This window comes from Crocuta crocuta, unplaced genomic scaffold (assembly GCF_008692635.1).
Source record: "Crocuta crocuta isolate KB4526 unplaced genomic scaffold, BGI_CrCroc_1.0 scaffold32, whole genome shotgun sequence".
Classification (NCBI taxonomy): domain Eukaryota; kingdom Metazoa; phylum Chordata; class Mammalia; order Carnivora; family Hyaenidae; genus Crocuta; species Crocuta crocuta.
Genome location: NW_027529424.1, coordinates 2,367,369 through 2,381,747, shown reverse-complemented (window position 1 = coordinate 2,381,747; position 14,379 = coordinate 2,367,369). Strand labels below are relative to the sequence as shown.

Below are 14,379 nucleotides of genomic sequence, written 5' to 3'. Positions count from 1 at the left end.
GCCAGGGTGGGGGTGGGGCGGGCGCGGGGGAGGGGCAGCGCCCTCCCGTGTTCAGAGGGGGGAACAAAGCAATTACGTTTTCCCAGCCGCTTTGCATTCGAGAAGATTGATTTGTTCTTCTGATGTGTTGTTTCCATAGAAGCAGGGCTTAACCTTTTAAGTCAAGATTATAAAGCTACCTAATTCATTTAAAATTAGGCTTCAATTCTATCAGCACTTAATGCTCAAGTGTTACTGTGGGACTTGCTACAGACAGTGATCTGACTGCCAGGTGGAGCCTGGGACTTTCTAGATTTGAAGCCGCTCTTTCTGGTGGCTGTCTGGTTTGTTTATTTTTAAAAATTAACTTCCTAAGGAGATACAACTTTCTGTGTAAGATTCCCCAGAGTATTAATAAATACCTTTTCATTAATGATTAGCACTGACTCCTCTTCATAAACACAAGACTGGCACACAGGCACGGAACAGGCATGCTCAATTAAAGTAATTTATTGTGTTCTTCTGGAACGGACATAAAGAGCATCTTGGGAATTGATATCACAACACAACGTTATACACCATTTTCACAACTAGCCTTGTGTTGAAATTTTTTTTAAAGAACATAGTAATTTTAAAAAATCTAAATATTTACATATTAATAAAACGTATATACAGAAGATTGAGACATCCATAGACACGGAATTTTTCCTTTTGCTAAGAGCGCCTATAAAAAGGATTTCTGAATAAAGTCTGAACAGTAGTCACAGGAAGTAAACACAAATACAATTTGAACGTACAAAATAGGATTTTACTGTCGCCGTTTTGTGATATGTGTCTCCAATCTGTGGATGCATTGCACGTATTTGTGAGGTGAACAATCCCCTCTCCTCCTCAAGTATTGAAAACTCCAAGCAGTCGCCCAGGCTTGGAAGGAAGTGCTTTTGAAGGTTCATGATGCAGATTTAACAGATCCCACGGGTGTAAGGTAAATGTTTCCACCTTTATTAGCAACACGCTCATCTAACTGTAACAGAGTGGAAAGGTCACTAAGGAATCTTTTCAGTTCCCTTGAGAAAGATTTCCTTCTGAGGGGCAGGAGACAAATTTTTCAAACCTACGCTGCAGAAAAACCAGAGCCCTGGTGTGTAGTGTTTTCCCCCCAGGACTGGGCTCAGGGAAGGGACCACCAACTGGCCTAAAATGAAAAAGGCTGATAATACCTCTAGGGTGTGCTGCGAACGGTTTCTCTGAACCTCCCTCACAGCTTCAGAAGTAAGACAGGAGACACACAGATACGAGAAGCCACGGTCTCGCAGTTAGACTGATTCCACGAGTCACACCTAGAGCCAGTTCTGTCACATTTCAGGGAAGCCGCCTACGGTCTCCAGTTGATGAGCTGCTGGTCAGTGGGCCGCTGACCCGCCCCGGAGCCCCTCCCGGCTCAGGTCCAGAGTTGGACGGCACGAGGGCCTTGGACAGGGCGCCTACACAGTAACTTTGAGCTCTGCCGCTCTAAGCCTTCGGAAGTGCCAGGCAAAGGTCGGAAACCGTGAGCACGACCGTTTCCCCACCTCTGGCTTGGCATTTCTACGGTCCACATTTCCTTCCAGCCAACGTTTGGCCTCTGGGTCGAGCGCCAAAGATCTCACGGTAATTTGCTTTATACAGTGAATGAGGTCTACATGCAGTGTTTGTGAGGAAAACGGTTTACAGTCACCATCTTTTCGGAGAAGGGACTCTGGAGGTAAATATTTCTGTAAAACATGGCAAGATACTGCTTTAGTACAAGCCCATATTTTCGTATGTTGCTTTCACGTGAAGAGGAAGGCAGGTATACCGGGACTCAAATAAAGTATAGAATATCAAGGAGCCTTGCGGCTGCCCGCCACGCCGGGCCCGAACACCGGACGGCTCAGTCTAAGCCGTCTGTGAGAACAGTTGTTAGGTATCGTGCCGGTCACTGGTTACTTTGGGTTTCTCACTTTTTAATTAGTTATTTTGTCACTGTGTTGAAGGTTTTTCTTTCCTAGGAATTCACAGATCATTTGCTCTTACTCAGTTACAAATGGCCATTTTTGGAAGAGCCGATGTCCCAAACGATTTCATCTAATAGGTCAGAGCTAGCCTGTCTCCCCAAACAACTTTTTCATCTTCCAGGCTGCGGAAGGCCTCGTTAACGTTGGCCTTCACAACCGCTCCCTCAGTGCTAGAAAGAGCTGCTCTCCTGTAAGCTGCATCGATGCAGCGCACATTAAAATAAATATGCGTCAGAACTCTATCTATTCACCTTGAGCTTATGAGAAAAACGAGCAGAGAGAACTCTGCTTTTCAGTGAGCCATGAACCGAATGGGTCATACGCTGGACTTCCGAGCGGGGACGAATGAGTCAACTCTTCAAAAATGATTTCTAAAACTCTTATACCAAATTGGAGGCTGCCTGATCACGGAGTACAAAGAAAGAAGATGAAAACTCTGCAGGTATGACGGGGAACGTTCACAGAACACCCACACTCGGCAGGAACCTGAAACGCTCCGTGCATCTCTGAGGGAATTCGAATGGGAGAGTTATGTGGGCTCATGAGCACTGTCACTAAAAGGGAGGTCTAGGCAGTGAAATCTGGCTCTGGGTCTTCCGTGTTTCCTCTCCTGGTGTCAAATATATTACCTACAACAGAGACAAGACAGTAAAGGGGGGCCACTTCTCCCAAGAAGAGCTGCACAGTTTTCTACGTCGGGGCCAGAGGCGGGGACACTGGGTGGGGAGAGAGCCCCGCTGAGGAAGCCTGTGTTTCATACTTAAATCACTAATTTTTCAGCCAAGGCTTTAGCTGGGCTACGTGAGCAATGTCAGAAGTGTGTAATGAAGGGGCGCCTGGGTGGCTTAGTCGGTGAAGCGTCCGACTTTCGCTTAGGTCATGATCTCGCGGTTTGTGGGTTCGAGCCCCGCGTTGGGCTCTGTGCTGACTGCCAGCTCAGAGCCTGGAGCCTGTTTCAGTCTGTGACTCCCTCTCTCTGACCCTCCCCTGCTCACGCTCTCTCTCTCCTAGAAATAAATAAAACATTAAAAAAAAAAAGTATGTAATGAAGATTTTTAAAGGGAAGTCCGTGAATGTGTGTTACTGCTGGGGTATGTCCACATATTGTCCAGGAATACGAAGTGGCTAAATAAGACACACTTCACCTGTAACAAAGAACATGATGCGGCTATTGAAAGCACATGTAGGCAGATTTGTGAAAAACAGAAAATGCTTGTTAGGTTAAAAAAAAAGCCCTCAGGAAACAANTGCACTTTCCTACTTAAAAATGAGATGCCTCCTTTGTAAAATTTAGAAAGCACTGTTGCGATTTTTCTTGCGCTTTACTTTTTTCCCCAGCACAAAGCGCTCCCCAGTCCTGGGGCTCTGCGATTGCCAGAGCACAGTCCACACCCGGCATCCCGCCTGCCTCGCACAGGCAGGTCCCTGAGCGGGGGCGCTGGTGCACAGAACCCGACGGTGCGGATTCCCAGGAGCTACCCAAGCGGACTTACTGGTAGGGTTGTGAGGGGCAGGAAATTAAGAAACTACGTTTTTTCCGCTGTAAAAGCCATACGCGCTCTGGTGGGAGCTAGACAGACAGAGGCTGCTTGAAAGTAGTGGATGAAAGCAAATGTCCCTAGACTGTCTTGACTCTCACCCTGACCTGCTCGATCCTAGTTATTAGAAACACTTAAGGATTTACACCCCTCTCCCCCGCCTTCCCCAACACACGCGTACTTGGAAAGAGGAAAAAGACCTTAAGAGGGTAATAAAGGTGTTGTTCAGTCTTTAGAAACAGGACCACCTGGGGGCGCCTGGGTGGCTCAGTCGGTTGAGCATCTGACTTCGGCTCAGGTCATGATCTCACGGTTCGTGGGTTCGAGCCCTGCATCGGGCTCTGTGCTGACAGCTAGTTGAGAGCCTGGAGCCTGCTTCAGATTCTGTATCTCCCTCTCTCTCTGATCCTCCCCTGCTCACACTCTCTCTCTCTCAGAAATAAATAAAAACATTTAAAAAATTAAAAAAAAAAGAAAAGAAGAAATAGGACCACCTGTTGGTTCAGCTCAGCTAAACCGGAGAAGAAACGTGTGACCAGTGAGTCTCCTGTGCAAGAAAGGTGGACTTGACCTCTGGGACAGCCTCATTAGGGCACACGGAAGGGAAGGGTCACTAGCGGCGCTGTGTTCAAAGACGCTGCCCGGACCTGGGATTTTACTTGAGGGCCCATCACGACGTGCTAGTCTTGTCAAGATGCTCTGATTTCACTGGCGAAATCGGAGCACCACTGTGCAACTTCTTCCCCCTCCTCTAAATCATAAACGCTCGGATGCATCATGCTGCTGAGGAATTTGTATCAAGTATCCGTAGTCTAGGGGAGAGACCTGCGGTCTCCTACGGCTTGGCTAGGGCGTCACGGCCTTGGGCAGGATTTGAGAAAGAACTCCAGTAAGTGAGTTTAAACTGCAGGAGCATTTCGGGTAGACTTAGCGACGACAGACATTCTAATAGTGAAGACAGACACTGGAACGGAATCCTACGGGGATTAGTACATCCATCAGCTCTTAGGATCTTTAGGAAACATGCACAGAGAAGCTGGCTTTGGCTTAGGTGTAAGAAAGCTATGCGGTGTAATGGCTGGAAGTCGAGAGGCCGGGGCTCCGGCCAGGCCACCAACCAGCTGTGAGACCTGGAGAAAGTCATTTAGTGTTTCTGGGCCTCAGGCTTTTTACCTGTAAAATAAAAGGACTGGATAAAAAGAAGGGATGGGACTAGATGATCTCTAACGTTCCTTCTTTCTCAGATTCCTTGACATTCTTTTCAGTTCCGTGTGACGGTTCTATCATCCCGTGTGCAGCTTCCTCATCTGAAACATCCCTCTGCCTCCATCTTCAGACAGGAAAATGCAAAGGTGTTATTTCAAGGGGGAATGGTCTTCAAGTGCGGACAGTAGTACTTCTAGTAACAGCCATGTCCAGGGTGTCAGAAGACCATGAGGATGGGCGGCACAAATGCCCTGGGGACACTGGGGCGGGGGCGGCTGGCGGGGGAGTCTGCCCCCCCCCCCAGATGCACAGTTTCATTACTGGTAGTGCTATTTCCTGCACCTGCTGGGAGGGGCCAGGTGCGATAAGAGCAAGGCTAATCCGAGTTGTCCTGACAGACAAGGACGCGATGGGAAGGAACAATAGAGATCATGCATTTCAATGATCTAAATTCACAAACGTGGAAACAGAACTAAACCAGGAGAGAAATCCCCTTCACATAATGGCTGTATGTATGGTAAGAACTCGATAGAAGCAGGTCCTTTCTGCACCAGGAGGCTCATCTCATTTGTTTGTCCATCCATCTGTTGCTTAGCTACGTAGTGACGGAGAAAGTTCCGCATCGTTGACACGGCTGAGCTTTCTCATGGCTCACCCACGCCTGTCCTACACCCGTGAGCTCTGCCTGCCTTGCCATCCCAGGACCAGCGTCATCAAGGAACACGCAACCTAGCCGAGTTCCTACAGAGGCTGGCGACTGCACTCAGATTTGCCAAATTCTGTTTAAAACTTGCCACCTCGAATCTGGAATTGCGCGTTTTCACTTAGAGGGGTTTTTCAGGGTATCGGTTTGGTGGGCAGATAATCTTCAGGTAGTTTTGTGAGGGCACTCAGTGAAGAGTCCCCACAATTACAGCGGGAATACATGATCACGAGGCAAATCGCTCAGACCCCTGTCTCTTGGGCTCTTGGGGGGAGGAGCCAATGCAGAGGCAGGAGGCTGTGGCTTAAACACGTTCTATTCAGCTGATCTGGGTCTAGTACTAGGAATGTGCACCCACGACAGACGGACTGGTTTATTCAGTCACGTCGTTAAAACACTATATTCGTCGGTGCTCAGTATAATGAAGAGCAATGACTGATCGACTGCCTCTCCAGACCCTTTTGGGGGAGTTGGACGAGAACAGAACGGACATGAATTTCATCACAGAACAGGTGATCCTTGTTCCAAAAAGAAATATCATTTCCTGTTAAAGTACTTTCAATGTCCGCAGGTTTGGGGAGGTGTGACGTTAAGTTCTTAGGATGTGCTGTTCTGAGGCTCTTGAGCCTGTGACCAAGGTGTGAGGAAAATGGAGCTTTTCATACTCCATGTAAAAATATCTCTGAGCACAAGGCACTGAGAAGCTCTGGTTCCTAGGGTCTGGGCCAGGAGCAGTGTGCTCAAGCCTCTGCCTCTCTGACATGACACACATTTTCAATGCAAATATTTTCATGGGCTGTATTTTCCAGCGGGTGATGAAAATGTAAATGTGTTTTACCTGTTGGTGGTAGAGAGATGCCGTCCAGTCTCTCATCACCGTCCGCTACCTCTGCTGGTGGCAAACAGAAAACACAAATCTCATTAGTTTCAGGGAGCACATTCATTTTATCGAATACCGTAATACAATTTCACAACTCCAGCATGCATAATACATTCAACTTTCTTTCCCCTTTTCAGCTTCTGTCGGTTCGCATTACAGATTTTAGTACCCTTATTTAAATCAAACATTTTCTTAAAGGTAATAAGAGGTTTGCTCCTGCATTACACTTTTTTGTTTGTTGTTGTTATCTTGTGGACCTTATTCTATCAATCATTGATGATTTCAGTTCATTTTCACTTGTTTGCAGGGACGTAAATCTTCGCCCAGAATCTGGGGTGAATTGCTTAAATATGATCATCAAAGGCACTGAGGTCAGTGAATCTCTGTGGCATTTTCCCTGGTCATTCCCAGAACCATCCTAACCATCCCTGTGAGGAAGGCTCAGGGAATCTGAGAATCAAGCCTTTCTTTGGACATAGCTGGACATTGGCATCAGTTCAGTCACAGGGAAAAATCAGAAGGAGTAAGTGTATCTTCAAAAGCTTTGTCACCATNTTTTCCCTGGTCATTCCCAGAACCATCCTAACCATCCCTGTGAGGAAGGCTCAGGGAATCTGAGAATCAGCCTTTCTTTGGAGATGGCTGGACATTGGCATCAGTTCAGTCACAGGGAAAAATCAGAAGGAATAAGTGTATCTTCAAAAGCTTTGTCACCACTGTGTTTCAAAAGGCAAACCTCTGCTCAGGTCTGATATGTTTTCATCTCCTAAAGGGTTTTCCAAAGGCAGATCCTTCAGTCAGAGAAAACCTTCCACCACGTACAGAAAAGAAAGTGCTCATCTGTCTCCTGATAACCGATGGGCCCGTCAGTCTCCCAGGCATGCTGCAGACAGGTCAAAACATTTCATTACAGCTGGCCGACAGCTCCCTACATCCGGGGGTGAGGTTCCTCGCCCTGCACGTGTGCACACAAGGCCCGCCACGTGGGGCCGCCATTTGCCACCACGCTGTAACGCTGAGTTGGTGGGAAGCCAAAGTAATATCATGTTCCTGTTTGTATTGCTGTGGCTTTAAACACAATCAGGGGTCAGATGTGGCTGGAGACGTTCAAAGATTTCCACTCCAGTTCACTCTCTGACACCTTGTTCTCAGACTGCGACACACTCCTGTCGCTGACCTGCTAAATCCACCACAAAGAAAATGCCCAGTGGGGACACCGGAGTCAAGACCAGCTCGGGCTGGAGAAGAGTGTCTACTCTTCTCCTCTAAAACGATGTTGTAGGTGAACATTTAATAGCATTCGACTCAAGCGCTAGGATAGATGGAGAGAGTAAACATTTTAAAATAGGTTTACAGATGAAGTACAGGACATACTAAAATGTTAACAGCATTTTTCTCTGGATGAAAGGCTTATAGGCCTTGACAGTGTTGTTCTTTGGGTTTTTAAAATCGTTCTATATATTTAAAAAAATAACGAACTTGTGTTATTTTTACATTAAGAAGGCATTATTTTCTTCTAATTGGTTTGACTGAATTTGAGTGGGGAGATGAGCTAGCTGGTGGTTCCTTAATTGTCTAGGATTTTAAAAAAGTCTTCAGTAATAATAAGAGCAACGACTGCCACCACCATTTATGAGATGTTTACTGAGCAATTTATGTACATTGTGTCATTTGACTCTTAGAAAACCCTACAAGGCAGGCCTGTTTTTAAGTCCATTTTAACAAACAGAACTGGGATAGAGAGAGGTTAAGAGACTAAGGTAATTTGGAGTGCCCAGCTGGCTTGGTGGGACATGGGACTCTGGGTCTCAGAATCGTGGGTTCGAGCCCCACGCTGGGTATAGAGAAGACTAAAAACAATAAATAAATAAACTTAGAGAGAGACTGACTAAGGGAATGCAGCTAGTGAGTCAGGTTCTTAATCTCTTTGCTATTAATAATCCAAATATACGTCATTGTGCATCACTATGAGCTAATTTTTTTTAAATCTTCAACTTCCAGTTCATTTTATACTTTAGTAACTTTCTCTACTTTACATGTAAAAGGGCTTTCGATGTAGTTATCACAGAGCCCTTCCCTTTGTAATTCAGCCATCCCCACTTATAAAACCCAGGCCTATGCAATTCTGTGCTTTAGGAAAAACAGAACATACGCATCCGAAAAACAGACAAATTATTATATGTAAATTAGTGTGTGCTAGCTGCACGCACGGGGCCAAGTGTCACGGATGAAGAACGTGGCTGTGTTACTGAAATTTAATTATAACATCTGTCTGTAACCACAGGCTCACGGTCTTTCTTCTCCGGTGACAGTCAAGTTGTGAAATTTAGAAAAGATTGAGCAAGTCCAATAAAAATTTAATAGCAGTGACAGCTCTACTCTTAGATCTAACACAAATAAAAAATTGTGATTTCAGCTCTGAGGAAATAATGTAATGAAAATGATAAAAATCCACACCGGGAAAGGAATCATTCCAGTTACAGAAAAAAAATTATCACATGTGATGAGAGCCCCAAATGAGTTTCTGTTTGGATTCGCAGGACAACCTTTCAGATCTGGATGAGGCACTTCTCCTTCCTAGAGGCGGTTTGGGCTTCCTTGAGCACTGAGTTGATGAGCTTGCCCAGTTAGAGTCTGTACCTCACTCCAGGAATTGAGCCAGATATGATAGATGAGGTTGAAGGTGTGGAACGTCTTTGAGACACTGTTTGTGTTATCGTTTGGACAGGGAGTAATCAAGACAAAAATCACAAGAGGGAGAGACATCATTGATCCTGGCCTCTCCGCTCCCATCAGCTCAGAAAGGAAAGGCGAGTGGGTCTATTCCCCACCTGGAGGGTCCCACTTTGATGGCCCTTGAGGAGAATGAAGTGTAATAGAATTTTGATAAGATCAGGAGATTGAGCCTATGTGGTGGGTCACTGCTGATGTGCTGACACCTGGTCTAGCTGGGCCCATACTTCAGGGCTAGTTTTGTCCTCCAGCCACCTCCCGCTTCGCAGATGCAGAAGGAACCTGGCGTAAAGGTGGAGGGGAAGTGCCAAGGCGCCCGTCACAACTGCTGAGGCGGATCGGTGGTCAGAAGTGAAAATGTCCTGAATTGAAAATGATGATGACCAGCGAACAGGGCGCTCCCGCAGGAAGGGAAGGGTCTGCAGGTGGGACCCTGCTGGGCAGAGGCAGGCACACGTGTGTGAGATGTGTGCGTCATGTGAGTTACTAATACAGATGCTGGATGGCTAAGAAATGTGTTCACTGGCCCGTCTGTGGGAAGGAGAACAAGGAAGGTGGAGGGACATTCAACAGATATTCTTGTGTGTGTGCGATGTGCCACACGCCATTCTAGACATTTGGGATAGAAACACGACCCCGATGCAGACTCTGCTCCTGAGGGTGACGTGGTTGGTGGAGGAGACCGGAGTGTCGTTCTGGCAGCAGAAGACCGAAGGCTCTGGGAGGAAGTCACCTTTAAGATCTGTGACAAGAGGAGGTGCTGGCTTCCGGACAGAGGGAACGCGCGGGTGTGGGAGCCCAGCTTGTCTCAGAGTAAGGAGCTGGCGGTGAGGCCGGGCAGGCACCGGCGTCTGGCAGGAGGAGAGGTGGGCGAGGAGGGCGAGCCTAGCCTGTCAAGGGGCCCGCGGGCCGTGCTGGAGGGGCATGTGCAGGGGATTGTATTTGGGGAAGACAGGAAGCTAGGAGTGTCTAATCCGGGCTGGGGCAGGCTCTGACGTAATGCTCAGGGGATGCAGTCTAGGGTCTTGGGACATGGCCACATCTGGAGCTGGTGAGCCAGTCACGGTGGGACAGTTCAAGTCCCGGGTGAGGCTTTAGAATGAGAACAGCACCAGGAATGGAAAGCAACCACGTGGTTTTTAGAACGTGGATTAGACCGAAGGAGGAGGAGGAGGCCGTGGATGAGGCGGAAGGCAGTGCCGGAGACCCGGGAGGAGAGGCAAAGACAGGGAAACCCCAGAACTTTTAAGGGGAAGAGACTTTTAAGGAGGGTGAGATCTGATGGAGTCAAAATCAACACGCAGGTCAAATGGAGTGTTGATGTAACAGAAAGGGAATCCGATCTCCTTCGTGGACACAGCAAGGGTGTCTGTAGGGGTGCGGGGCCGGAGGGCAAAACGCAACGCGTTCTAAACGGGTCAGAGAAGCCAATTCAGGGAATGCAAACCCTTTGGAAGGAAATTTGACCAACACCTTCCAGAAAAAAACCTTAGTGGTTTTAAGAAATGGCAGGGATAGGAGCTCCCAGTTGGCTCAATCGGTTAAGACACCAACTCTTGATTTCGGCTCAGGTCATGATCTCACGGTTTGTGGGATTGAGCCCCACGTTGGGGTCTGAGCCGATAGCAAGGAGCCTGCTTGGGATTCTCTCTCTCTCTCTCTCTCTCTGCCCCTCCCACACACATGTGCTGTCTCTTAAATAAATACACATTAAAAATATAGGAAATGGTAGGGATGAAGGAAGAGTTCTGCTTTGTTCTGGGTTACCAGAGGGAAGGAGGGTAAGGGCACTACTTTCTAAGTAGTCCGCGTCAGCTCTATATTGGTGGCAGAACTTAACATCGTCTGATTCTGACTCTGAAAACACCCGAGGGGTAGATATTAGCCTTATTATATCCATGGGAAGCCCGAGGCTCAGAGAAGGTCCCAGGGATTTGCAGATGGCAGATGGGAGCTGGGAATTTGGACCAGTTCTTTCCAATGTACCTCGCTGGGTTTATTTGCGATGATTTGTAGATGAAGAAAAGGAAGGCAGAGGAAACAGAGCTGGGGGAAGGGCGAGCGGATGATCTATTGTCCAAGACTGAAAACGTCTGTGGGCGAAGAGGGCATCAGTCGCAGTTATACTGGGACAACAGGAGCAGGGGCCACCGGGCACAGCGGGGTGCTTCCCCCCGACCTGGGACACGGGGAGGCTCCCCAGCACCCCTGATACACTTTCAGAGGGCACACTCATTTCCTTTATGAAGACGTTCATGTCTGACAGATGTCTGGAACCTCCTGACAGCTGTGAAGCAGGCTCTGGTTTTCTGGCTGCTTCGCGACAGAGACACCAAGGACTGGAGGGCGGAGTGACGTGCCTGAGGTCCGGGGCTGGTGAGGAGCAGAGAGACCTGAGAACCAGGTCTTCCGGCCTCTGGCCTCCGCTTCAACTTGCTGCCCTGAGGCTACTATATGTTTGCACCAACGACAAGTATCAGTAGCCCAATGCTCTTTATAAAGTGNGGAGGAGGGCACTTGTGGGGATGAGCACTGGGTGTTACATGTAAACCAACTTGACAATAAACTATTTAAGAAAAAAATAAAAGAGAGCATCAATTAGTATAAAAGGAAGCAAAGGTTTAAAAAAACAAGGGGGGGAGGAGGGAAGATTTTAATTAAAAAAAAAATCACCTACAGCTAAATACTTGAAGGGTCCTGATAGCTACTGTACAGAAGCGAGCTGCAAGGTTTCCCACACTGAAGACGCCCTCCGTCCCTTACCGGGTGTCTCCTGCCCCAAGTGCACTCCCGGCCTGTGCCCGGAGCTCTCCCCCCGGCGCTGGTGGACTCCCTGCTCTAGCACGTTGTGAGTGCACGTGTAAAGGGGCTGCTAGAGACACGGGCCCACGCATGTGTGCTGCCGTCCTGGGCCTCCGTACCAGCCAGATGTGCGGCAGCATCTGGAGCCTGTCTCTGAAACTGGGCGCCCTCCAGCTAAAGAAACACAGAGGTGCTCGGCAGGCCGGGTGTCCGGAGGTTTGATCAGAACTGTTTGTTTTATTTGCCTTTTATTTTGAGAGAGAGAGAGAGACAGCATGAGTGGGGGAGAGGCAGAGAGAGGGAGATAAGAGAGAGAGAGAATCCCAAGTAGGCTCTGTGCTCGAACCCATGAACTATGGTATCATGACCTGATCTGAAATCAAGAGTCAGACACTTAATTGACTGAGCCACCCACGTGTTCCTGTTTGTTTCTTTTAAAAATAGTATCTAGAGGTCTGTGGCCTCCTAGAGACGATTACTCTTACATGATGGTAGAACACTGGCCTCAGACGGATTCTTCACTGGTAAATTGGCTCACAATCATCTGAGGCCTCACATGACCAAATCCAAATAGTCGTAATTCAACTAAAATACTCTCAGAATCGCCAGAGCCAGATTTGAAAAATACACACTTGACTTACTCTATTTCATGTGGTGTTTCTGGTAGGAGGGATGTTGTTATTTTTTTACCTTAAGCAACTGGTACTTTTTATAAAAAGCCATGTAGATCCAAACAAACAAAGATCAATAGGAAACAGAAGGCAATCACAAAAGAGACACTCAGTTTCACAGATGAGACACATAAGGCCACAAATGAGATTGGCCACCTTCTTCATTTATACTATTAAACAGCCTGACACAATTTTTACTATTTAATCGTCAGGTGAATTTCCAAACGCATTTGCCTAAGACTTGAAACTAGAAACCAGAGCACATTAGATAGAGCTTTTCCTTCAAAAGACAAAAAGATGGTGAAAATACCCTAGAGCACAGAATTCTATTTTACACTGTCCAGGATTTCAATAGAGGGCTTCTGCAATTATTTTCTCGCAGCTTATTCATACCTGAGCCTCTTTTTAACCTTCTTCTGGCCAGTTTAATTTGATCTTGTAGAATCTGTACCCAGTCTCTAGGGCCAGGAAGTTTATCCACGTGATTAGCGGTACAGTATTTTTCTGTGAAGACTGAAAGAAAATGTGAAATATTGTTAAAATTGTTAAATACTTTAGCAGATAAAAAAAACATGCAGATCTGAAATAGGAATATATCCCAAGAAGCAAAAAAAAAAAAAAAAAAAAAAAAAAAAAGAAGGTGTATTTCTAGAAGACATTAGTTCTGCGGTGCATGTCTTCAATACCCACATTACGTTCCTTTGGTAAAGACGGAGGTTGGCGGGGGCCCTGCTTACATCCAGTGTGCTGTGCTTCGGAATGAACCCGGCTATAAAATATAAGCAGTTCGAGTGGTACTGCTCTGTCCACTTGCTCTACACCCACATATATGTGTCTTACGGGCAGAGAAGAAAATGCTTCCTGTGGGTCCACTGGCCCCATGAAAAAATTCAGCAAATAAATTATTACTGTCGTTAAATCTAATCCCATGCAAGGTTACACAGAAAGATGGTGTTCTCGTGGTGATTCCTACTAACTTGGTCAGTACTCAGTAATAATGCAGTTGTATGTTTTTAAGTTTATGTATGTATTTTGAGGGAGAGGGAGGGAGAATCCCAAGCAGGCGCAGAGCCCAAGTGGGGCCTCGAACTCACGAACGGTCAGATCATGACCTGAGCCGAAACCAAGAGACGGGAGCTTAGCCCACTGAGCCACCCAGGCGCCCCTGTGCGGTTGTGTCTTAATGAGAGTCCCCATTTGTACCTGGAGTCATCCTGTCGCGGGCTGTGCTGGCACCAAGGAGAGCTACGTGATAAGCACAGAGGGAGCTTTGGAGACAATGCTGGGACAGGACGAGAGGGACACAGGACAGTGGCCTTACGCAAGTCGCACCACGTGTGGCTGCACAGCTCGGAGCTGCCGTGGACCTTTCTGACCCCCTTCACTCCCGAGCGCCTGCACACCCGTCTTTGCGGTGCTCTCTGTGAAGACGAGGCCTCCACTCACACTGCCTTCTTGGTATTTAAAATACTGGTGGTTTTAAATCTTTAAAGGTTTCTTTTGAAAACAGAAATGACAAAGGAAAACCTTGACAGATTCAACTATATAAAACTGTAAGAATATGTTTCTTTTTTTTAGAAAAATGTTTATTTTAGAGAGAGAAAGAGTGTGTGAGCAGGGGAGGGGCAGAGAGAGGAAAACACAGGATCTGAAGCAGGCTCCAGGCTCTGGGCTGTCAGCACAGAGCCCAACGTGGGGCTCGAACTCATGAACCATGAGATCATGACCTGAGCTGAAGTCAGATGCTCAACTGACTGAGCCACCCAGGTGCCCCCAAACTGCAAAATTTCTTTTTTTTTTTTCTTTTTTTTTTTTTTTTTTTTACAAATAG

The 14,379-nt window shown here is 47.1% G+C and overlaps 1 protein-coding gene across 10 annotated transcripts in view; it reads right to left on the bottom strand.

Moving 5' to 3' along the window:
* The window catches only part of BEND7 (BEN domain containing 7), an 88,445-nt gene that overhangs the window by 10,967 nt on the left and 63,099 nt on the right, over nt 1-14,379 (bottom strand). For 2 of the 10 annotated variants that reach the window (XM_077758482.1, XM_077758472.1), the window contains exons 6-8: nt 12,942-13,061; nt 6,301-6,354; nt 474-2,644 (exon numbers count right to left, since the gene is read on the bottom strand). In XM_077758482.1, the coding sequence (XP_077614608.1) occupies nt 2,583-2,644; nt 6,301-6,354; nt 12,942-13,061 (236 nt within the window). In that variant the 3' untranslated portion in view covers nt 474-2,582. Of the gene's footprint in view, nt 1-473; nt 2,645-3,295; nt 4,727-6,300; nt 6,355-7,554; nt 7,655-12,941; nt 13,062-14,379 lie in introns of those variants that run through there. The other 8 variants (XM_077758479.1, XM_077758474.1, XM_077758475.1 and 5 more) reach the window with 7 other exon arrangements.